Source organism: Pelophylax lessonae (assembly GCF_965119305.1).
Source record: "Pelophylax lessonae genome assembly, chromosome: 11".
NCBI lineage: Eukaryota > Metazoa > Chordata > Amphibia > Anura > Ranidae > Pelophylax > Pelophylax lessonae.
The window spans coordinates 89,062,190-89,087,898 of record NC_138778.1 but is presented as its reverse complement, the minus strand read 5'-3'; the positions used below and the strand labels follow the sequence as shown (position 1 = coordinate 89,087,898).

General features: G+C 44.6%; 1 protein-coding gene across 2 annotated transcripts in view; it reads left to right on the top strand.

Annotated features, from left to right (window-relative positions):
- Nucleotides 1-25,709, top strand: part of FBXL20 (F-box and leucine rich repeat protein 20) — a 266,578-nt gene that overhangs the window by 100,422 nt on the left and 140,447 nt on the right. For both annotated transcript variants that reach the window (XM_082272996.1, XM_082272997.1), the window contains exons 4-8: nt 9,547-9,621; nt 9,742-9,836; nt 9,929-9,997; nt 12,598-12,693; nt 16,758-16,884. In XM_082272996.1, coding sequence (XP_082129122.1) covers nt 9,547-9,621; nt 9,742-9,836; nt 9,929-9,997; nt 12,598-12,693; nt 16,758-16,884 — 462 coding nt within the window. The remainder of the gene's footprint in view (nt 1-9,546; nt 9,622-9,741; nt 9,837-9,928; nt 9,998-12,597; nt 12,694-16,757; nt 16,885-25,709) is intronic.

The window sequence follows — 25,709 nt, the reverse complement described above, 5'->3', positions numbered from 1 at the left end:
CAATCTACTAAACGGCCCAGAGTTGCTCTGTCCTCTGATTCTGAGGGTGAAGGTGATGGGGCTGTTCTGGCGGGGACCCCCCTATCGGGGTCCCGCTCCTCTCTTGATCTAGTGGGGTCTGAGGTAGAGGCTGAAGTTGAGGGGGTTGATAATTCTCCCCCTGGCTCGCCTGAAGAGCTTGCAATCATGGATGAGTTGATTGCTTCCATTAAGCAGACGCTACGTTTGCAGGACGAGGTGTGTCCCCCAGCTGCCTTGGCGGCTTATGGGACGCAGAGAAAACGCAGGACGCCGCAGGTTTTTCCCTGCAATGCTGATTTTCAGCGCGCTGTTAAGGACCAATGGCGCGATTTGCGCAAGCCTTTTGCGGTACCAAGTAAATTTAAGCTGCGTTATCCTTTCTCGCCTGCCACTGATGAACGGTGGTGTGTGCCTCCGCCAGTGGATCATGCTATTGCGGTTTTGAACAAAGCCACTGCGATCCCTGCAGAGGGATCCCCTGTTTTCCGTGATGCCACGGATAGGAGACTGGAGTCTCTTGCCCGTCATACTTATTCTGTTACGGGTTCTATGCTTAAGGCTCTGTTTGCTTCTCTCATGGCGGCCCAGGCGATCGCAAGTTGGACGCAGATGCTTAGGCGCGTCCTAGTGGCCAATTCGGCCTCGGCGGCGACCCTGGATATGGTGGATCAGATCCACCAGGGTGTCATGTATCTGTGTGATGCGGACCTGGACCTGATTCCGTTGGCCGCGCGTGTGCACAGCGTGGCGGTGTTGTCTCGCCGCCTGGTTTGGTTGAAATGTTGGTCGGTGGACCAATCTTCACGTAAAACCTTAGCCAATCTGCCTTATGATGGGTCTCGCCTTTTTGGGGAGTCCCTGGATGTGTTAAGGGGATCACCGGGGGTAAGAGCACTCTCTTGCCCCATTTCCCCAAGGCTAAGGGGGCTTCTGGGAAGAAGCATGCTAATTTTCGGCCCCCTCAGGGGTCCTTTCGTGCCTTTCGGCCGCACTACAAGGGCAAACCGTTCAAAGGCCAAGGCTCTCAGAAGAAGCCCTGGTCTGGGAAACAGAAGTCCGGCCAATCCGGACCTGCAGCCCATAACAGTTCGGCCTGAAGGGGCGCCCTCACCCAGTTTTGGGGTGGGGGGACGCTTGCTCGGTTTTCTTCAGCCCTGGTTGGCCCGTGTGCGGGACAGATGGGTTCTGGAAATCGTTCGATCTGGTTACAAGATCGAGTTTCTCTCTCGGCCGGAGAGCAGATTTTTTCCCTCAAATCTTCAACTGTCTCCAGAGCGCCTGCGGGATCTGCACCTGGCGGTGCGGGACCTGAGGGCTCAGGGAGTGGTGGTTCCGGTGCCTCATCGGGACAGATTTCGGGGGTTTTATTCCAATCTGTTCACCGTGCCCAGGAAGGAGGGCAAGGTTCGTCCGATTCTGGACTTGAAAGCTCTGAACCGCTCTGTGCGGGTTCGCAAGTTCCGCATGGAATCCCTGCGCTCAGTGGTGGCTGCCCTGGTTCCGGGGGAATTCATGGCCTCCATCGATTTGAAGGATGCGTACCTTCACATCCCCATATTCGAGGGTCATCAGAAGTACCTTCGATTTGCCATTGCGGAGGATCACTACCAGTTTGTGGCGTTGCCCTTTGGGCTCGCCTCGGCTCCGCGGGCCTTCACCAAGGTGCTTGCACCGGTTCTGGCATTATTGAGAACCCAGGGCATTTCTGTCCTGGGGTATCTGGACGACATTCTGGTTCGGTCTGCGACCAGACAGGGTCTGGAGAAGGACCTGTCTGTCACAATGCAAACTTTGCAGGAGTTCGGTTGGACGATAAATGTTCCAAAGTCGACACTGAGTCCGTCGGTTCGTCTCCCCTATCTGGGAATGATACTGGACTCGGTGCAGGCGAAGGTCTTCCTGCCGGAAGACAAACTCAGGACTCTTCAGGAGGAAGTCAGGTCCCTCAGGGACGTTCCACACTCGTCTCTGCGGACGGGTATGAGATGTCTGGGATTGATGGTCTCGGCCTTCGAGGCGATTCCTTTCGCGCAGTTTCACACGCGGGGTCTCCAAGCGGAGATCCTGTCCAGGTGGGACGGGCGACCTCAATCTCTGGATCTTCAGATCTCGTTGAGTCATCGCACCAGGGAAAACCTTCTGTGGTGGCTCCAGTCCCCGTTGGTGTCCGGGGGCAAGTCGTTTCGTCCGATCTCGTGGACGATAATCACCACGGATGCCAGCCTGTCGGGCTGGGGTGGTGTTCTGGGCGTTCTGTCCGCCCAGGGGACCTGGTCGGAGGGGGAGTCTTCCCTTCCGATCAACATTCTGGAATTGCGTGCGATAAGGCTCTGTCTTCATCGCTGGACGGACCGGCTGCAGGGCTGCCCGGTTCGGGTGCAGACGGACAATGCCACGGCGGTGGCCTACATCAACCACCAAGGGGGCACCAGGAGTGCCCGAGCGGCTCGAGAAGTGGCCGACATTCTGTCTTGGGCCGAGACTCATGTCCCGGCGATAACGGCGGTTCACATTCCGGGAGTGGAGAACTGGCAGGCGGACTATCTGAGTCGCCAGACCCTGGATCAGGGGGAATGGTCTCTCCACCCGGCTGTCTTCCAGATGTTGTGCGCGAAGTGGGGTCTTCCAGATGTGGACCTGTTCGCGTCTCGCCTCAACTACAAGGTGAGGAGGTTCGTGGCATGGACGCGCGACCCTCGGGCAGACGCGTCGGACGCGTTAGTGGCCCCGTGGCATCAGTACAGGCTGATGTACGCGTTTCCACCGATTCAGTTGCTGTCCAGGTTCCTTCGCAGGTTGCACTCGGAACGCAGCACGGTGATTCTTGTGGCACCGGACTGGCCTCGCCGGTCCTGGTACGCAGACCTCGTGAATCTGGCGGTCGACGCTCCTTGGCGTCTGCCTCTTCGAGACGATCTACTGTCTCAAGGACCGATTTACCATCCTGCTTTACAGTCGCTGGCTTTGACGGCCTGGCTGTTGAGACCGAGGTCCTGAAGGAGAAGGGTCTCTCTCCAGAGGTCGTTCATACTTTGATCAACGCGAGGAAGTCTTCCTCGGGGAAGGTTTATTACCATACTTGGAAGGCCTATTTTGCCTGGTGTGAGTCCAGGGGGTTTTCACCCCGCACGTACTCGGTTTCCCGTGTGCTGTCTTTCCTTCAGACGGGTGTCGATCAGCGTTTGGCGCTGGCTACGATTAAGGGTCAGGTGTCGGCGCTGGCCGTTCTGTTTCAACGTCCCGTGGCTTCCACCTCCTTGGTTGGCACTTTTATTCAGGGTGTGCGGCATCTGGTTCCTCCTAGGAGGGATCCTTTGCCCCCTTGGGACTTGAATCTCGTTCTATCTGTGTTACAACGTGCTCCTTTTGAACAGATCAGGGAGATCTCGTTGTCTATGTTGTCCAAAAAGGTCGCCTTTTTGGTGGCGATCACTTCGGCTCGCAGAGTGTCGGAACTGGCGGCTTTGTCCTGCAAGTCTCCGTACCTGGTTGTTCATTTGGATAAGGTGGTCTTGCGACCTAATCCTTCTTTTCTACCGAAACGAGTTTCGGAATTCCATCTTAACGAGGATATTGTTTTGCCTTCGTTGTGCACGAAGCCTAAACATCCGAAGGAGGTGAGATTGCACTCTCTGGATGTTGTTCGGGCGATAAGGGTTTACCTTAAATCGACTGAGTCTTTTCGTAAGACTGACTCCTTGTTTGTTCTTCCAGAGGGTCCTCGGAAGGGCATGGCGGCTTCCGCCTCTACCATTGCCAAATGGATCAGGCAGACCATTGAACAGGCCTATGCCTTGCAGGGGAAGGTACCCCCTGTGCCTGTGAAGGCGCACTCTACTAGATCACTGAGTACGTCTTGGGCCTGCCGTCATGGGGCTTCTGTAGCCCAGGTGTGTAAGGCGGCGACTTGGTCGACCGTACACACTTTCACAAAATTCTACAAAGTAGATGTTCAGGCATCGGCAGATGCTTCCTTTGGCCGCAAGGTTCTTAGTGCGGCTGTTCCATAGGGTCCCTTGTTGGGGACTCCTGGCTGTTGGGATAGTTTTTTGTATCCCCTGGTTTTTTTGTCTTTTCCTGGGTTGTTGCTCCTGTTGAGCACTTATTTTTGCTGTTGCCCAGCTGGTTTCCTTCCTTTGGTAAGGTTCCTTTCTTTGATGTGGAGACTGCGTTGCCTTTCGGCGCGGATGCGTTTCCCACCCCTCATGTTTGCACTGCTTTGGGACGTCCCCATATGTGACGAATATGAAGAGGCGGCGACTGTCGGAGGACGTAAGAGAAAACGGAATTTTTGTAAAATCTTACCTGTAAAATTCCTTTCTCTGAGTCCTCCGACAGTCGCCGCCCCCGCCCCTCTTTTGGGGTTTGAATGTATACTCTACTGCTATTCCACTAAAACTGAGATATGGTTGCAGGAAGTAGGAGGGTATTGACTGAGGGGACCACCCCTTGAGGGTGGGATATGTTAAAGCTTTATTGTTAACATATTCTGTTGCCTAGCTACTCCTTCGGAGCAAAGTCTAATACCCCATATGTGACGAATATGAAGAGGCGGCGACTGTCGGAGGACTCAGAGAAAGGAATTTTACAGGTAAGATTTTACAAAAATTCCGTTATTCAAGATAAGATCACATCAGAAAAATATAGTGCAACGTTTCGGAGCCGCACAGGACCGCTTCGTCAGGCAAGATCCTTGGTGTGCTGGCGAATATGTATCTACTTACTCCTGTAGGGGGCGGTATAACCCAGTGGTTAAGAAGATCAAGAGCTTTGTGAACATCAGAGAAATTGATTTTACGGTAAGTCAAAAATTAAATTTTTTGTGCCTGGGAGTGACAGGCGTTTGCATACAGCCACCTGTGCAAATTAATGATCGGTTGCGGCTGTACACTGGTAACTGCACTTCTGAGTGTTTATTTGCAACCAAGGGACAGATCATCCTGGACACCAGACTGGGTCCAGGGGTGCATTTCTGCCCGTTTGCAAGTAAACCCTTGCATTTGAAGTTACTAATGTAAAGCCACAGCCTGGAACACAAGGTGCAGAAATATGCTTTTTTTCCCACAGTGAAAGGCTCTCTATGTGAATGAGTCCTTAGAAACCAACTGAAACTCAACTTTACAGTTTCTGTTGGGTTTTATAAGAATCTTTGAGAATTATTAACTTTAAAAGCAGATTTTTAGGTGAGTGAGAGTTTTCAAGTGCCTTTGCTGTCTAAGACCAGCTGAAAGCCTGTTTTTACCACTTGCCGACCGTCGCAAGTACATTTACTGCAGTAGTCAGCCCCTCCTGGGCAAAGCGACGTAGTACTACGTCGCTCTCCCAGGAGCCTGTAGGGGGGAGCTCCCGCCCCCGCTCGTTCACAGCCATCCCCGCGCGAGTGACCGGCGGCTCCGATGTCCGCCGGTCACTCGCGATCTCCCGCTGGAGAGGGAGAAAGACAGGCGACTAATGTAAACAAAGCCGCCTGTCATTCTCCCTGGTGTAACAGCAGAGACTATATGATCCTGCTATGTAAGATCGTATGTCTCTGTGGTTACATCAAAAGCCACGCCCCTTGACAGAAGCACGCCCCTAGGGACACACTTAACCCCTGGATCTCTAATAAAGTTAACCCCTTACCTGCCAGTGTCATTTTTACAGTAAGAGTGCATATGTATAGCACTGATTACTGTAGTAATGTCACTGATACCCCCAAAAGTGTCAAAAATGTTAGTCAGGGGTCCAATCTGTCCACCGCAATGTCGACATCCCGCAAAAAAAAAATCGCAGATCGCCACCATTACTAGTTAAAAAAAAAAATAAATAAAAATTACATAAATCTTTCCCTTAGTTAGTAAACGCAATAACTTTTGCGCAAACCAATCAAAATACTCTTATTGCGATTTTTTTTTTTTTACAAAAAATATGTAGCAGAAAACAAATTGGTCTAAAATGTTAAAAAAATTTGGATTTTTACATTTTTTGGGGGGAATTTCATATAAAAAAAATGTGAAAAATATTGTTATTTTTTCAAAATTTACGCTATTTTTTTTGTTTATAGCGCAAAAAATAAAAATCGCACAGGTGATCAAATACCACCAAAAGAAAGCCCTGTTTGTGGGAAAAAAAAGGACATCCATTTCATTTGGGTACAGCTTTGCACGACCGCGCAATTGTCCGTTAAAGTCACGCAGTGCCGAATCGCAAAATAGGCCCTGGTCTTTGAGCAGCCAAATCCTCTGGGGCTTAGGTGGTTAAGGGCACTCTTCAGCCAAATCTCAAAAAATAAAGGCTTGAGATGCATACAGGAAGCAAAGCTATCTGTGTGGTGCTTCAGGTTTCTTATCAGGAATTGCTGTAACATGCCTGCATGTTATGCTGGAACACTATCTTGCCGCCTTTATACATAAACAAGAAAAAAACAGAGATGACCCACGGTTGGTGCAGTTAAACCTTTAAGAACCAAAGTTTAAAGATCTACAATGGTTGTACTCACAGTACTGTGCAAGTTATAAAATGTAAAGTGAGCGAACAGAAGAAAAATAGAAATCAAAACAATATTTGGTGTAGCCACCCTTGACATCAAACCAGCATCTTTTCTCCTAGGTACACTTGAACACAGTTTTTGAAAGAACTCGGAAGGTAGGTTGTTCCAAACATCTTCGAGAACTAACCCCAGGTAGGTTGTTCCAAACATCTTTGAGAACTAACCCCATATCTTCTCTGGTTGTAGGCTGCCTCTAATCCTTCTGTCTCTTCATGTAATCCCTGACCGACTCGATGATGTTGAGATCTGTGCGCTGTCGGGGGCCAAACCATCACTTCCAGGACTCCTTGTTTTTCCTGCTTGAGAAAAACTTGTTTTTCTTTATGCTCAAGATCATTCTTGATGACATTAGATGTATGTTTGGAGTCGCTGTTCTGCTGCAGAATAGATTCGAGGCCAGTCACACATCTACTGGATGGTTTGGCATAATGCCTGTATTTCTGTGTATATTTCTCAGCATTGAGGATCTGCCTGTATTTCTCAGCATTGAGAACACCGGCTGAGGACCGTAGATGCAATGGTTGGTCAAGGAAACTTAATGCAGCATATAAAAGACACCTCATGCTTGCTTCCGTTTGACAATGGAAGATGTCGAGCAGTGCCATCAGCACAGAACTGGCAGAAGCCAGTGGGACCCAGGTACACCCATCTACTGTCCGGAGAAACCTGGCCAGAAGTGATCCTCCTGGAAGAATTTTGGCCAAAAAGCCATACCTCTGACAAGGAAACAAGACTAAGCGACTCCACTATGCACAAAATCATAGGAACTGGGGTGCAGAAAAAGGCAACAGTTGCTCTGGACTGATGAGTCAAAGAGCTGTTCGCAGAAGGGCTGGAGAGTGGCACATTAAGGAGTGTCTGCAGGCAACATTGAAACATGGTGGAGGTTCCTTGCAAGTTTGGGACTGTCTGGGATTACGTGAAGAATTTGAGGCAGCCTACATCCACAAAAAAATCTGTGGTTAGTTCTTCAAGATGTTTCGAACAACCTACCTGCTGAGTTCCATTAAAAACTGTGTGCAAGTGAACCAAGAATTGAAGCTGTTTTGAAGGCTTTTGACCTTCAAAACCACTTAAATTCTAGGTGGTCACACCAAATATTGAATTGGTTTGGATTTCTCTTCTGTTTACTTACTTCCCATTTTATTGATAATAGTATTACCACTACTATTACTGAAAGCATTCCTAATTTACAGCATTTTTTCACATCTGCCTAACATTTTTGCAGATTACTGTCATTCATAAAGTAAAAGTTCCTTAAATGCAGCCCCATCTTCCCAAAGTTGTTGAACCACACACAACGGGGCCAGTGATGTCCGGTGGCTGCTCAGCGTGAAGTTTGAATCTCTCACAAAAGGCTGGCAGGCTGATAGGAGGCAGGCAATTCAGCCTCAAACTAGGCTTAACTGCACATCAGATACTGCTTGAGATGAGGTTTGTGAAAGGGGGCATACCCTCGAAACATGTAGCCACATCCATCCAACAGTAAGACCCCATTCACACTGCCGCGACCAGAAAGTCGCCTCATAAGGGGCGACTTGTTAGCGCGACTTTGCGCGCATTCAGCGCGACTTGTATGATAGACGACTTTGTACGACTTTGTATTTGGCCAATCAGAATATAATCTGTTTTTTTTTTTTCTGGTTCTGGACATGCTACAGAGCTGAAACTTCACAGGTACACTTTTTAGACCCCCCAGACACTGAATCCAAAGAAATCACATTTTTTTTTTCAATAATTTTTTCAATAATTGGCTCTCTATCAAAAACGACAATTTCTAAGAACTTTTTTTTGTGTGATTAAACATGACCCAGAACCATCATTTTTCTTAGAATTTTTAGTAGCGCAGGGATGGGACTCCGCTCCACCTGGGCGTTTTTGTTGCAGGCGTTTATCGGGCATTTTTTGGGCGTCTTTGGAGGCAGGCATGACATCTGAACTTCTGTGTAGGGGTGGGTATATATATATACACACACACATATATGTATATATATATACACATACACACATATAGGTGTAATAGGAGTGGAGCCACATCCATGCGCTAATGAAATTATTTGCATGGATGTGGCTCCACTCCTATTACACCTATATGTGTGTATGTGTATATATATATACATATATGTGTGTGTGTATATATATATATACCCCTACACAGAGTTCAGATGTCATGCCTGCCTCCAAAGACGCCCAAAAAATGCCCGATAAACGCCTGCAATAAAAACGTCCAGGTGGAGCGGATACCCATCCCTGCGCTACTAAAAATTCTAAGAAAAATTATATTTTTTTCTGGTTCAGGACCATTTTAATGGAAAGTCGGATCACAAGTCACTTCAAATAAGATAAGGAGGCGACTCCCATTGAAGTCTATGGGACAAGTCGGATACAAGTCACCTCAAAGTAGTACAGGACCCTTTTTCTAAAGTCGGAGCGACTTCAGTAGTGCCAATTAAGACGGCACTCGTTGATTAACATTGCTTTTATTATGTCAAGCGACTTGGGGCGACAGTGTGAATGTGTGAAAAGTCGCGGCAGTGTGAATGGACTCTAAATGTGATCTGTTTGAGCTCAGTAACCACAGTCTCTGATATGCAGCTGAGCCCAGTGTGGAGCTGAATTGCTTTTCTACAGTACTCTGTCTGCAGTGATAGATTCCAACTTCACTACAGAGGCAAGTGGAAAGAACAGTAAATGCTGGTGCTGGTTTTATCAGTAGGGGAAAGGGGATGCCAGATCATCATTAGATCTAGCTATAGACTGTCATGTCTATGGATACCCCAACCACTAATTGTAGTGGGTACAGGTGGGGAGATCACATGTTTGAGGGCAGTAGGGGGTTTGTATATTTATAATTTTCTCTCTTTCTCCTCCAAAGTAGAATATACAGTACCTTTTGATGCAGGCAAAATAATCACTTGTTTTATTGGCATTTTGTCTTGTTTTGACACTATAATGTTGTGCTATAATTTGATCAGTACATCACTTGATGTTTTCAGGCTTGGAACGTCCTAGCTCTTGATGGCAGCAATTGGCAGAGAATCGACTTATTTGACTTTCAAAGGGATATTGAGGTAGCTATGTTGTTTTCATTATTTCTTAATCTGTTCTTTGATTAGTCGGCTAGCACTGATTTCCAGATTGCTATTGCCTCCTCTCTGTAAGTCCTCCATGTGAAATCTTCTCTTTTCCAGGGCCGAGTAGTAGAGAATATATCCAAAAGATGTGGTGGGTTTTTACGCAAACTAAGTTTACGTGGATGCTTGGGTGTGGGAGATAATGCTCTCAGGTCTGCCTTTTTATTTTTTTTATTTTTTTGCCATAATTTTTGTACTGTCCTAGTTTACATCCGTTTAAAACTGTGTTCTGTGTCTTCTGCAGAACCTTTGCTCAAAACTGTAGGAATATTGAAGTTTTAAACCTGAATGGCTGCACCAAAATCACTGACACGTGAGTAGTCTGTCTGGGCAAAGGTGGATAATGGTGTTTCGTTGTATTGTTTATAGCAAAATGTGCCCTTTCAGGTGTTAAGGTGTTTAACGTTCTGTGTCTCTTCCCCCTACCTCAAAATATATTGTTTGTAATCTATAGATGCAACATTGGCTGCCCAAATTTCATGGGCATCACATGTATACAGTTAATTATAATTTGAATGCAAAGTTTCTGTTGCAGTCAGCCATTTTAGGTTTGATTGGCTGACGTTTGCTAATGATTAAAACTGACAATGTGTAGTCAAATTTAAATCAATCAAAAATCCTCCAGTTTAGCAAAGACCGGACGTATTTCCTATCATCTATGGCCATTCCCCCCTCAAAAGAAGTTGATCTGAGAATCGGCTTCTCTCGAACAGGGTTTTTTTTAGATTTTTCATTTAGACCCGGTTCACACTTCTGCGTGTGCCGGGTTCGCATGTCATGTCGGAGCGCACTGCTCCGACATGACATGCGATCAGCTGTGCGGTGCGAGTTTAGCCATACAGTTTGTATGGCTAAATTCGCACCGCACCCGCAGCAAAGACGCACAGGAGGCATTTTTGCTGCCGCATCAGGATCGGATCGCACAGCGGTTCACACTTGTGCGATCCGATCCAGTGCGAACTGCACGATCGCACTGCGATATGCGATCAAACTGGGGGTGTCGTTAAGATTACATTGACACCCCCAGCGGATCGCATATGGCAGTGTGAACTGCCGGGGGTGCGTGTGCGATGCGGGAACAGGCTGCGAATTCGCAGCCTTCCCGCATCGCAATAGTGTGAACCGAGCCTTAATCAGTGCATGCAGCCAATTAGCTACAGCACTGGACAGTGTATGGGGCAGTAGCCACGATAACCCTTACTTAACTTATTAAATAATACCTTAAATAAAAGACACCACACCATCTGTTTATGGAATAAAAAATGGATAGGCCGCGGCCAATTATTATTTGTTTAAAATAATAAATAAATAATTAATTAAAAAACACAACTATATGTTAAGAGTCGGTTCACATTAGCGCAACTTGTCAGCCTGACAATTCGCGCTCCCTCGCGGTCCATTGACCGCTACAGGACCCGTTCTAATAGGAGCGACACAAGTCGCCGCGACTTAAAAAAGGGTCCTGTACTATTTCGGGGCGACCTCAGAGCGACTTGCATAGACTTCCATTATGTGAAGTCCCTGCAAGTCGCTCCGAAGTCATGGTGCACGGGACTGACAAGTCACCTCCCGAAGTAGTAAGGAGTCGTGTTGCCCCAGTGTGAACCGACTCTTAACACTGTAACACACCCGATGACCATGATCCAGGCGGTAAATAAATAATACATCATACATTTTTATCCACATTTAACTCAAAAACTTTAACACACATTGTCCCCCTTTGCATCAAACAAAGGTGACCCGCAAATAATAATTTCGGCCGCGACAGCCAAGGGAAGGGGGGAGGGGAAAGTAAAAGATTCTTCTTTGTCTTCTTGAGGTGAACTGAGGAAACAGGCGGCAAGAAGCCCCAAACTGAGAACCAGAACTGACCGGCTGACAGTTTTGGGCGGCAGATTAGAGCGGGAAACGGGGTGAAGACTCAATTCTCCCCAGATACAGGGAAAAATTGGGCGGGAAAGCCAGGGGAACTCAAATTCTACCCAGATACAAGCCCTTTTTGAGCGGGAAGGGAGAGAGCCTAGAGAGCCGGGTCAAAAGTTCATTTGACCCCTCATAGACCCTTATGCCTTATCTAACTAATAGCCTATGCTCACCTATACTATCCTGCCCTGTCACAGCCCCATGAGGAAAAATGGAGGGCATAGTTCATGCCCTTTTTCCTTACATTCTGACAGTGGAGACTGCTCTGCTTCAGAATACAGTAGCACAGCAAGGAAAATTCCTCTATGTAACTTAATTGTGTGGATGAGGGAATTCGTTGTGTTGTTTTTTTATATTTTTTTTTCGTTTTATCAGCTCGCTATGGCCAGCTTTAGCAGAGCTCTCTTATTCATAACAGAGACAGGATGATAACATAAGCAGAAAATAAAACAATAGGCCCGTGTAAAGGGAATAATCAAATAGTATAAATTGTTATACGTGAAACTGCGTACACAGACCTTGAGGGGAAAGCCTCTTTCTATATCCTGCTGTCTGTGAGGGAGCATGGGTTCCTCAAACACTGAAAATTTAGCACTAATATGGAGTAGTACTTTAATATACTGTATATTGCACTAACCTTAAACCAAAATTTGCACTCACAAACCAATCGGGAGGATCGTGTATATCACAAGCAAGGACAGGTGTGTTTGGAGTATTCTCTTGGATTCTGATACACACGTTTCCCCTACTCTATATACATGGCTCTCTTCCACTGAGTACAATAGAGGGCTCAAACTTTGTATAGCTGGCTAAAGTTTGGCTTGAAAAAATATTGAGTAAATTTAGCATTTAATAAAGCCCATGTGAGTTTGTTTGTTTGGCTATATTTAAACCCAGTGTCTAATGTGTAAAAAAAAAAAAGAAAATGACTTGGGCTTTGTTATGGGACGTGCAACATTGTGAGCCATTACATGTCTGTCCTCCTTACAGAACCTCGTCTAGCCTCAGTAAATTTTGTTGTAAACTCAGACATTTGGACTTGGCATCATGCACCTCCATTACTAACTTATCCCTAAAGGCTCTCAGGTGAGATTTGCAATCATGTTTCTATATCATCTTTCAGTGTCATGAAATGAAATGAAAATTGTTGTGTATGTTGTTATATGAGTAGGCTGCTTGGGGTCAGACACCACATATTAAAACAAAAAACTTGTTGTTTCCAGAAAATCTGACTAGACTCAAGCATGATGTTTCAGACTACACCTATTTTGTTTCATGTTGACCGTATACAGGTGAAAGGGTCCCAGTTACAAAGTATTTTTTGAAATGTGGGGATTCATTTAGCAACACACCGTGTTTTAAGTGTATGTCAAGCCAAAAACATGAGAGATCTGTATGTTTTCTTTTTTACTTTACCCATGCATTCTTTTTAGGCAGGCCCTTTTTTTTTTTTGGTTACTTTTTGGATAGAATGGGGAAGAATTAGAACTCTTCGACTTCGTTGGAGAAGTTTCCTCTCACCTCCTGTTTTGCTGAAAATGGTTCCACTAGACAGGAAATGAGGAAAAAAAATGATAAAGGGACAGAAAAAAATCTGACAGTGGTTCTTGCCCTCCCCCACTAAAGAAAAGTGTTTTTTTTTTTTTTTGTCGGCTTTGCCTTTGGAAAGTTCCCAGCACTTACTATCTGGTAAAACATTGTCAGGAGAGCAGAAAGTGAGCCCCGAATAAGGCCCCGTTCACCTAGCAGCGACGCTACTTCCCGGGGCGACCTCTGAGGTCGCAGCGCGCTGCTCGCCCCGCGACCTCGGAGCGGCCGGCACGGACTTCATAACATTGAAGTCTATGACGGTCGCCTCCAGGTCGCCCCAAAGAAGCTCCGGACCCTTTTTCTAAGTCGGAGCGACTTGTGTCGCTCCTATTAGAACGGGTCCGCAGCTTCCCTATGGAAGGCGACCTACGGCGACCTGTGAGGCGACCTGGTCGCCTCACAGGTCGCCCCAGTGTGAACGGGGACTAATAGTAAAAATCTGATAAAAGTCACTAATTCTTCCTACTCAATCCAAAGTTATCCAAAACTAGCTTGACTTGCAGTTGCAGTACCTGCATATAACGTGTATATATAGAGGTAGAATAAAAAGAAAATCAATATAGTATAAATCTCCGATACATGCACATATCCCCATGTTTTGCCTCTTTATAACCATAAAAATTGAAAAAATTATTGTTAATTCTAGAAATGCGGATAACTTTCTGCCTGTTCTGCACTGAAATCCCAGCTAGTGTTATCAACCTTGCCCAAATCACTTTTGTGGACTACCAAACACCTCCCCCTATGTTATAGAGGCTCATAGTGGGGTTGTTCTCTAGTTCTAACCCACTTTCTGTTCTAGGGTGACAAGGCTGCTCCTCCATAAATACATTACAGTGAGTATTGTCACTAGGGATGCACCGATCCGATATTCGGATCGGATATCGGCCCCGATACGGGCAAAATAGCTGAATCGGGGATCGGTAAAATTAACAGATCCACGGGCCGATCCGGTTTTGCTCTTTATAGCTTGTGAGGGAGCAGAGAACAGCTGTCAAAGAAAAAAAAAAGAGCCTCCTGCAAATGCCTTTCAACTCTCCCAATTAAGTAAACACAATGATTACAATGTATCTTTTCGTTCCGTCTGCGGAGGAGGGAAGTTTAACCTCTTAAAGACTAAACCCATGACATTTTAGATTTTGAATGCACAATGTTATAAGGTATCTGCCGATACCGATCCGGAAGTATTATTTTGTTATAAGCTCACAAAACAGTACTTCCGGATCGGACTCGGGATCTGCGATTTCACAAAGCAAAAGATCGGTATCGGGACCCAAAAAGTTGGATTGGTGCATCCCTAATTGTCACCCCAGGACAGGACATGTGCTACTAGCAGGCCCACCAGCTGAAAATAAAGGAGACCAAAACGGGGTAAGATTAAGAAAACAATGCAGTGACCACATAAAAGAAAATTTAAAATTTCATTCAACATTTTAAAACCTTGTTTACACTGGTGTCAAGGAGGAAGTAAAACAGGTGGGTAAGCCACAGTTTTACCACCTCCCTCAAAAAATAATATGCAGCCTTTTGGAGCTTTTGCACACACACACATACCACAGTCATGACACTCTGTGCCCACTGCTAATTTACCTTGGCTTGTCAGGTTTGACAGGCAGCATTGCCTGTCAAACCTGCCCATTGAAGTCAATAAAACCATATCACAAGCTTGCAGTTGTGGTGCAGTGTTTTAATAAAAAAACAAAAAAAAAAAACAAACAAACATAAAAAAACAAGTTTGGTTGTAAAAAAAGAGCCAGATGCTCTGCAATACTCATAGTATGCACAGGTGAAGGGAGATGTATAGAAGGCAGTAAGCTGGGATTTTGTCACTTTGATATAAGTTGCTCATATTGCTTTTAAATGCTTCTCCACAATTTCACTTTTGCTTCTTGTGTAGAACATATTCTAGAAGCTTAGCCCAAGAACCAAATGTCTGGGTCCTTCACATCTGGCCACAAGAAAGTACACCCTATTCTATTAAATATACTGTTGCCAGCTAATCTGGTGCTCATAGGTACCTTAAGGCCCTGTTCACATCTGAGTACGATTCTGCCCGTGTTTGTAAAAGCATAGAATGCATATTTAGGTGTCATTCTTTGTTAATGGCACTGGCACCCAAAATGCACTAAAGAAACTGGTGATTTGTTGCACAACTAAAAGCACAAAAACATGCCAAAGTTAGCTTCAAAAAGGGTACAGGAGCTACTTTGGAGCATTTTTGGAAAAAAAAAAAAAAACCCGCCAAAGAACTCTACGCTCCTGCATCACTCAGATGTGAATGCAGCCTAAAGGAAACTTGAAGGGAGAGGTCTATGTAGGCTACCATTGAGGGCCTCTGAGAATGCTAGTTACCCAGCTGTTTTGCTGATTTAAGTACCGTATTTTCTGGCATATAAGACGACCCCCCTAATTTTCAAGTTAAAACATAGGTTTTGGGCTATACTCGCCGTATAAGACTACCTCCCTTCCGAAGCAAGGCAACACCATTGAAAAACATCAGATTTCTCATAGATCTCCAAGGTACCCCAAGTACTGTAATACATGTAATCTCTCATAATATCTCCAAGGTACCCTAAGTATTACCAGTAGATGTAATCTCAAGACGCTGGCTGAACGGGAATCCTGTACCGGTATACCGTATGTACCGTAGCTTCAGCTACATACAGTATACCGCGCTGAGCCAATCACAATGAGTGATGTATTCTATTATTGAATGCAAAGCCTGCTCGGATTGGCAGAGTCAGAGAGGCGGGCTGATGTTACTCCGCCAATCTGAGCAGGCTTTGCATTCAATAATAGAATACATCGCTCTCCGTGATTGGCTCAGCGCGGTATACTGTATGTAGCCTGAGCTACGGTACATACGGTATACCGGTACAGGATTCCCACACAGCCAGCGTCTTGAGAGATTACATCTACCGGTAATACTTATACTTAGGTTACCTTGGAGATATTATACTCGGCGTATAGGGCGACCCCCCATTTTTGGGGGATTTTTTTGAGGTTCAAATGTAGTCTTATACGCCAGAAAATACAGTAATTCGCTAGTTTGAGTCACTAATATAGAACAAGTACACAGATCAGGGGTTCTGATTTTCCTGGCTGCGTGTGATTCAAAAGTATGGAAACCAGAGAGATCCAGTCAAAAATGCATTTTCAGATTGAAGGCCCAGCTTCTGTATCTCTCTTATTGTGGGTTTTCTTAAAAATAATACATCTGTTAGTACTTGTAATTTAAGTGATTGGAGATGATCCAGTCATAATAACGCTGTGGGACCCAGATAGGATTGCCACTTCATCTCTTTAAAATGGAACACACATTAATTGTACAGGTTCTGAGGCTAATTTAATGCAGATAAGGCACCAGATGAGCTTACTTACCACCTTAATCAGCCACAGAACCTGTGTATTTAATAGGTATTAGGTTTTAACGGGATGAGGTGGCAACCGTAAACCCAGACCTTATTTTTGCCAAATGCCCTACAAGCAATAGCCCGAATGTATGTGTTTCTGATAAATGGAAGGGTTTCTAATCAACATCCCTTCTTTGTGCATGACAGTGAGGGCTGCCCCCTCCTGGAGCAACTGAACATCTCATGGTGTGATCAGATCAGCAAAGATGGGATCCAGGCTCTGGTAAAGGGCTGCGGGGGGCTGCGGTGCCTGTCCCTCAAGGGCTGCACTCAGGTATGCCAGATTTCTTCTACCTTGCAACTAATTCAAGACTAACAGAATTGCGTGTTATGAGCTGCATAACTAACCATTGTATAAATGTCTATTATTATCTCACTTGTTTATTGTTTTGTAGATTAAAACTGAACTGTAGCCATATATAGGATTGGGGGGATTTGTTTTTTTTTTTCATAAAAAAATGTAATTCCTGTGTTAAGACTGAACATGATGCACAGAAACTTTTATTTAAATCTCAATAGCCGCAAAGGCTTCAACTTCACTTGGCGTGTACCAAATTTCTCTGCATATCCAGATAATGCCTTGTATATGTACAATGCCTTGAAAAAGTATTCACACCCCTTGAAATTTTCCACATTTTGTCATGTTAGAACAAAAAAAAAAACAGTAATGTATTTTATTGGGATAGACCAACCCAAAGTGGCACATAATTGAGAAGTGGAAGAAAAATGATAAGTGGTTTTCAAACATTTTTACCAAAAAAAATTCTGAAAAGTGTGACGTGCATTTGTATTCAGCCCCCCTGAGTCCATACTTTGTAGAACCGCCCTTTGCTGCAATTACAGCTGCAAGTCTTTTTGGGTATGTCTCTACCAGCTTTGGACATCTAGAGTGAAATTTTAGCCCATTCTTCTTTGCAAAATAGCTCAAGCTCTGTCAGCTTGGATGAAGAGCATCTGTGAACAACAATTTTCAGGTCTTGTCAAAGATTCTTAATTGGATTTAGGTTTGGACTTTGGGCCTTTCTAACACATGATTGTGCTTTGATCTTATCCATTTTATTGTAGCTCTGGCTGTATGTTTAGGATCGTTGTCCTGCTGGAAGGGGAACCTCTGCCCCACTCAAGTCTTTTACAGACTCTAATAGGTTTTCTTCTAAGATTGCCTTGTATTTGATTCCATCCATCTTCCCATCAACTCTGAATAGCTTCCCTGTCCCTGCTGAAGAAAAACATCTCCACAACATGATGCCACCACCATGTTTCACAGTGGGAATGGTGTGTTCAGGGTGATGTGTAGCGTTAGTTTTCCGCCACACATAGCATTTTGCTTTTGGGCCAAAAAGTTCAATTTTGGTCTCATCTGACCAGAGCACCTCCTTTTACATGTTTGCTGTGTCCCCCACATGGCTTCTTGCATTTGGCTTTAGTTCAACAATGGCTTTCTTGCCACTCTTCTATAAAGACCAGATTTGTGGAGTGCACGACTAATAGATGTCCTGTGGACAGATTCTCCCACCTGAGCTGTTGATCTCTGCAGCTCCTCTAGAGTTACCATGGGCCTCTTGGCTGTTCTCTGATTAATGCTCTCCTTGCCTGGCCTGTCAGTTTAGGTGGATGGCCATGTCTTGGTAGGTAGCACTAATGCCATACTCTTTCCATTTTTGAATGATGGATTGAACAGTGCTCTGTGAGATGTTCAAAGCTTGGGGTATTTTATAACCTAACCCTGCTTTAAACTTCTCCACAACTTTATTCCTGATCTGTCTGGTGTGTTCCTTGGCCTTCATGATGCTGTTTGTTCACTAAGGTTCTCTAACAAACCTCCGAGGGCTTCACAGAACAGCTGTATTTATACTGAGATTAAATTACACACAGATGGACTCTAGTTACTAATTAGGTGACCTCTGAAGGCAATCGGTTCCACTAGATTTTAGTTAGGGGTATCCGAGTAAAGGGGGCTGATTACAAATGCACACCAAACTCCAGATATTTATTTGTAAAACATTTTGGAAACCATTTATTATTTTCCTTCCACTTCACAATTATGTTCCACTTTGTGTTGATCTATCAAATAAAATCCCAATAAAATAAATTTAGGTATTTGGTTGTAAAATCACAAAATGTGGAAAATGTCAAGGGGTATGAATACTTTTTCAGGTCACTGTAATGGTGACATCCTCACTATGCTGCACAGCTCCTGCAAAGTGCAGAGTTGTGGGAGGGACCCGGAAAGGTCTTCCTCTACAGCAGGGGTGTCCATTCTTTTGACCTTCCTGGGCAACATTGGAAGAAGAGATATTGTCTTGGGCCTAACATAAAATACACTAATGTTAAGGATAAACCGTAATAAGCTGTGTTGGGCTACTTAATATTGTGAACCAAATATTCACCTAAAGCACATAACTGAATTTTAATTTTTTTAAATCCATAGTTTCTTCTATTGACCGAAATATAAATGAATCAAAATAATATCAGACACTGCAATCAGTCCCAAAGTGGATAAATTCTATCAGGGTAGGAAACCCAGTAACAGGCTCCTGGTATATATAGTAAACAATAAGTAACTATGGCGACTGGACTGGAAGGAAGTAATACATTGCCGCTACCACATTACCTACCCGTAACTAGCTGGAGGCAGGGCCAATCACTTTGAGCTGAAATGTAATCAGAGTGTATTCCAAGTGATTAGCTCTACCCCAGTTAGTTATGGCTCGGTAATATGGTCCTGGAATTGTATTCCTTCCTCCTGGTCAGGTCGCGATTGTTGCCTATTGTTTCCTATATAAAGCATAAAGCAGGAGCTCATCACTTGGCTTTCTATCCTAATGAAGCCATGTGGTTTAATGGTGTAACGTGAAGGGTGGAGCCAAGTGCCAAGTGACTTACTTTTTTTTTTTTTGTTTACAAACTTTTAATTTGGGATAAAATGGTGGTACAAAAGAACATTGTATATCTTAATGCTTGTAATGAGTCTTAGACCCAAGTATAGGATGTGAGTGCGTTTTTATTGTGGTTCGTGTATTGTAAACTTTATTTAAAAGTACTTCACTATTGGAGGCCGCCTCCTCTTTTTTCCTTTTGTGAGTTGCTCAGAAAATAGGTGGGGAGTCTGATGCCATTCATTTAGGCTCCATTCACACCTGGGCGTTCTTGAGTGTTTTTCAGCTCCAAAAACGCTAAAAAAAAACGTTCCAAAACGCCCAACAAGTAAAACCCCATTCATTTAAATGGCCCCTGTTCACATCTGAGCGTTTTGCAAAACGCCTGTAGCTGAAAAAAGTACATGAGCTTCTTTTTGGGCTGATTACCAGCGTTTTTGATAGATGTCAATGCCTGCCTCCAAAAACGCCTGAAAATCGCGGTAAAAAAACGCGGTAAAAAGCTAAGCACAAGTGTGACTGCAGCCTTAAAGGGGACCTGCTACTATTCAAGATCACTTCTTATACCTTTTCTCTGAGGAGCCTAGTGAATGGATGGAGTAATTGGTGTCCTGTGAAAGCACTTTTGTGAACTGTGTTTTCATGTATTTTTTTATCATTACAGTTTTTTTTAGAAAGCACAAAGATACTTGCACCATATACATAACAGATATTTTGTTTGCTAAGCACACTGAAAAAACACTTCGGTAAATATTATCGAAATAATAAAACACCAGCAATGACAGAGGTATATCATTGAGGGCCACTAATGTAGAGCAAGTAATCATGACTCACAGCTAGCAAATAAAAGAAGGCTCAAATCTATAATAGTATTGGAGCCTGTCAACTGAAGTGCAAGATATCTCAAAATTGGAGAAACATTTATACAGTAAGATAAAGAAAGCTATAACAAACTGGCTAGGAAGAAAAGGGGGGGCGGGGATGAATGACTGCCTGTATATTTATTTACAGGTCCAGGATCCAGGTGAGTGGGCATTCCTATTGGTGGAGAACTTTTGATTTATGGTGAAGCGCATAATTAAAGACTAATCTTTACAAGATGAATGGATGCAGGATCACTCGGAGCAATGTATAATCAGACTCTTTTTGATTTATTACACTATAGAATATATCCACCTTGGGACTGATTGTAGTGTCTGATATTAATTTGTTTTACATATATTTCTGTCAATATAAGTAACTGTGGATTTTTTAATTGTATTTTTAAGTTATGTGCTGTAGGTGATTATTTGGGTCACAATATTGAGAAGCGCAACACCGCTTATTACTGTTTATTGTTATTGGTGTGGGAACATATTGGAGTTAATTTACTAAAGACAAATATGCTGTGCTATAAACCTGAAGGGAAGCTTTGCTGATTTCTATCGTCCAATCATGTGCAAGCAAAAATGCATTATTTTTTTTTTTGTTTTTTTTTTCCTTGCATGTAATTGGGTATTTTGTGCAAATTTTTCCTGCTTTACTGGAGCAACTGCACTTGCAGTATACTTGCAGTGCACAGTATATCTGCCTTTAGTAAATCAACTCCAGTGTGTTTGCTGCGGATCGCTAATAGGTTTTTATCACTTTTTCATTTATTAAAGCGGTAGTATACTCCTGCTTTTTAATTTTTACCTACAGGTAAGCCTATAAACTGCAGTCATTGAGCATGGACTCCCATATTGTTGAGTGGATTAGGCAGTGGCTGAGTGACAGACAACAGAGGGTTGTAGTCAATGGAGAACATTCAGAACAAGGTCATGTTACCAGTGGGGTACCTCAGGGATCTGTACTGGGACCAATTTTGTTTAATATCTTCATAAGTGATATTGCAAAAGGCCTCGATGGTAAGGTTTGTCTTTTTGCTGATGACACAAAGATATGTAACAGGGTTGATGTTCCTGGAGGGAAACGCCAAATGGAAAAGGATTTAGGAAAACTAGAAGAATGGTCAGAACTCTGGCAACTGAAATTTAATGTGGATAAGTGCAAGATAATGCACCTGGGGCGTAAAAACCCAAGGGCAGAATATAGAATATTTGACACAGTCCTGACCTCAGTATCTGAGGAAAGGGATTTAGGAGTAATTATTTCAGAAGACTTAAAGGTGGGAAGACAATGTAATAGAGCAGCACGAAATGCCAGCAGAATGCTTGGATGTATAGGGAGAGGTGTAAGCAGTAGAAAGAGAGAAGTGCTTATGCCGCTGTACAGAACACTGGTGAGACCTCACTTGGAGTATTGTATGCAGTACTGGAGGCCATATCTCCAGAAGGATATAGATACTCTAGAGAGAGTTCAGAGAAGAGCTATTAAACTAGTACATGGATTGCAGGGAAAAACTTACCAGGAAAGGTTAAAGGACCTTAACATGTATAGCTTGGAAGAAAGAAGAGACAGAGGGGATATGATAGAAACTTTTAAATACATAAAGGGAATCAACTCGGTAAAGGAGGAGAGCATATTTGAAAGAAGAAAAACTACCACAAGAGGACACAGTTTTAAATTAGAGGGGCAAAGGTTTAAAAGTAATATGAGGAAGTATTACTTTACTGAGAGAGTAGTGGATGCATGGAATAACCTTCCTGCAGAAGTGGTAGCTGCAAATACAGTGAAGGAGTTTAAGCATGCATGGGATAGGCATAAGGCTATCCTTCATATAAGATAGGGCCAGGGACTATTCATAGGATTCAGATATATTGGGCAGACTAGATGGGCCAAATGGTTCTTATCTGCCGACACATTCTATGTTTCTATAATAAGGCTTACCTGTAGGTAAAATTAATATCTCCTAAACCTGCACGGTTTAGGAAAAATTCACACTGCATGCAGCCACAGACACCAGCGGCGCATGCGCTCTGAAGGTCTGGCGTATCTTGCACAGAGGTTGAGGTGTTAACATTACTGATATAAATAATGGGGTTGATTTACTAAAGGCAAATATACTGTGCACTGCAAGTGCGATTGCTCCAGAGCTTAGTAAATGAGGTAAAACTTCACTTTGCAAAGAATACTAAATTACATGCAAGGAAACCATGCCTGACCGACAGCCCCCCATTTCGATGAAGAGGAGGATCTGTCTGGAGCAGGGCTCATCTGGTTCTTGGTATAATGAGTAGCTGTCCCCCCTCTACCCCTGGATGGTTTTGGGGTGGATGTGGGCCCCCTGCTTGGCAAAATTGCCAAATTCCTCATCCTGCCCCCCCCTCCACATACGCTGGGGATGTTTTTATTTTTTAGGGGTGGGTGGCTGAGCGCTAACTGGCGATGGGGGCAGAGGGGCGCTGCTGGCGACCAGACGATCGACTGGCGGGGGAGGGGGGGTGGTACATGTTGGGGGCTCCTGCCAGAGCCCCTTGTCCTGCCTGGATCTGTCCAGAGGCGTGGTCTCCAGATTTCTGGGTCCCCTGTAGGCCTCGTGGCGCCGCCATTTTGTTGTAGCCTTGTGTGTTCCTATACACGGCATGCATGTTTGTGTAGTCCGGCGGCCATTTTCTTGTGGTTTGCATTGCAAATAGTGGTGGCCATGACAGTGGAGCACCGTGGGCGGCAATTTCGATTGTGGGAGCCCCTCCTTATCCGCTGGTGCTGACTCCTGAATCATTTAGCTTCCTGATCGCTGCACGTGTAGTGCAGATTCTCCTGGTGATGGCAGGTGCCTGTGTCGGTGGGTGGCGAGTCTGGTGGGGTCCTCTCCCTCTCTGCTGAGGATTGCTCTGTTCCTTGTGCTTGGCGACCTGGTGGTGCTGCCAGCGCAGTGGGGGTTGTCCCTTAGCAGTGTGTTTTACACTTTTGTGGGGTTCCCCTGGTGACTCATGCAGTTTTTTGAGAATGTTTCCTCACGTGATCCTCTCTCTGAGGCTGCAGGGCCCTCTGGGTCCCAACCATCCATCCATGCATTGACGGCAGTCCTGGAGTCCAATGTGTCCCGGGTGAAGGCGGCTTGCGGGCGACGGGCTAGCAAAAGTGCCCCCCGCCTTCCCCTGCCTCATCTGATCCTGAATCTGATTTGGTGGCCGCAGACATGGGTCACCTTGCTGGGTCTCTGTCCACGCTCCTGGAATCCTCTGATAGCGAGGATGATTCCTTTAGGTATGCTACCATGCACGAAAAGGCGCTGGTAGATGCAGTGATTGTATCTGTACGTGAGGCCCTAAGGCCCCTTTCACAAAGGCAGACCGTTCAGATCCGCCTGTCCATTTTTTTTTGGCGGATCTGAACGGATGCCTCATGTATCTCTGTGGGGCATCGAATGTCAGCGGAGACATGTCCGCTGACATCCGATCCGATCTGTCAAAAGCGAGGCATATGCGGGCTCCATCATGTCATCCAGCACCATAGGAGTTTCCTGGCAGTCCTGCAGGCGATTGGCTCCATTTTCCTTACATGTGTGCTATTACCATGCTTCGTGAGTACATTTTTTGGTTGTTGCTATTCGATCAAGGGTCAGGTTCCTCCTTTCCCTGTCAAGGCGCACTCTACTTGGGCACTTAGCGCTTCTTGGGCCTTCCGTCATCAGGCGTCAGCGAAGCAGGTTTGCAAGGTGAGGCTGTAGATATCACTGGGTAAACAGAGACCGAGGATGACAGAGAGTCAGCCAGCGCAAAGTATGGAAGTATGGTGTTCTAGGCTGCACATGACGATGACTGCTGTTAAAATGCCTGGTGGATGTCGGGAGAGGGGGTGTGCATGACGCGTTTACAGGGACTTGTCCTCTTCTCAAATACGTTATATTGATTTTATGTCTTCAGATTTTACCCTTGCTTTACTTACAGCAGTTAGTGGTTCAGGATATAATAATAAATATGGATCAGCATTACACAGGGCAGCTAGCAATTTCACAAGAGGGTCAGCTTTGCCAACTTTTAGATGTTGAAGGTCTACCTGCTATTAAAGTGTGGATATACAGTACTGTAAATATGAAATAAAGACCCTATTTTGTGTGGTAAATCAATACAGGGCCTTAATTAATCCCTTAATTAAATCACTCGTGACTCAACTGTCAATAGATCCCAGTTGTTGGGCAGGTTTCCTTCACTTTACTGTGATGATTTAAAGCGTAACAACTCTAGTTAAAAAAAAAAAAACAGGCTGAACACCATGTTTGCAGAGCAATCGTAGAGAACATACGAGGCAGGAACTAAACCAACTGAAAAAGTCTGTGCAACAAAGATAGATCTTAACCACTTTTGGACCGGAAGGATTTACCCCCTTAATGACCAGGCCATTTTTTGCAATTTGGCACTGCGTGACTTTAACTGCAATGCTGTACCCAAATTAAATTTACGTCCTTTTTTCCCCCACAAATAGAGCTTTCTTTTGGTGGTATTTGTTCACCTCTGCGGTTTTTATTTTTTTGCTATATAAACGAAAAAAGACCGAAAACTTTGAGAAAAAATAACATTTTTACTTTTTCTTATAAAAAAATATCCAATAAACTAAATTTTCTTGAAAACCAAAAAGAGAAAGGTGGGGTTTTTTTTTTCATGGCCAATAAGAAGGGACGATCACATTTATGACACTGAAATATGATAAAAGAAACAATTTATTTATTTCACAAAGAAGTAAAAAAATACAGACATACATATATAAAAGATATGATAGGATAATACAGGGAGTGCAGAATTATTAGGCAAATGAGTATTTTGACCACATCATCCTCTTTATGCATGTTGTCTAAAGGCCCGTACACACGTACCGATCGTCGGCATACAAACGTCGGTGGACGAAGGATCTGCCGATTGTACGCGTGTTAGTATGGTGCCTCCGACAGATGTCTGCGCACAATCCGCGGACAAAAGTCTTTCGTGCAAACATGAAAATATTTGTATGCCGACACCAGAACGGACGATTGTTCGCCTGTCAGTACACAATTCGGCCGACAGACCGCAGATTTGCAAGACTGGGCATGCTCAGAAAATAGAAAACACAGGGAAAGTTAACCATTACATGACATCACTTCTGCAGTCGGCGGACAAAATTCTTGTGCTGTCCTTGTGCTGTCTTTGCACTTTTCAGCAGACACCGACATCCCGGGGAGAAAAGAGGAACATTTGTAAGCCGACCATCGGTACGTGTGTACGGGGCTTTACTCCAAGCTGTATAGGCTCGAAAGCCTACTACCAATTAAACATATTAGGTGATGTGCATCTCTGTAATGAGAAGGGGTGTGGTCTAATGA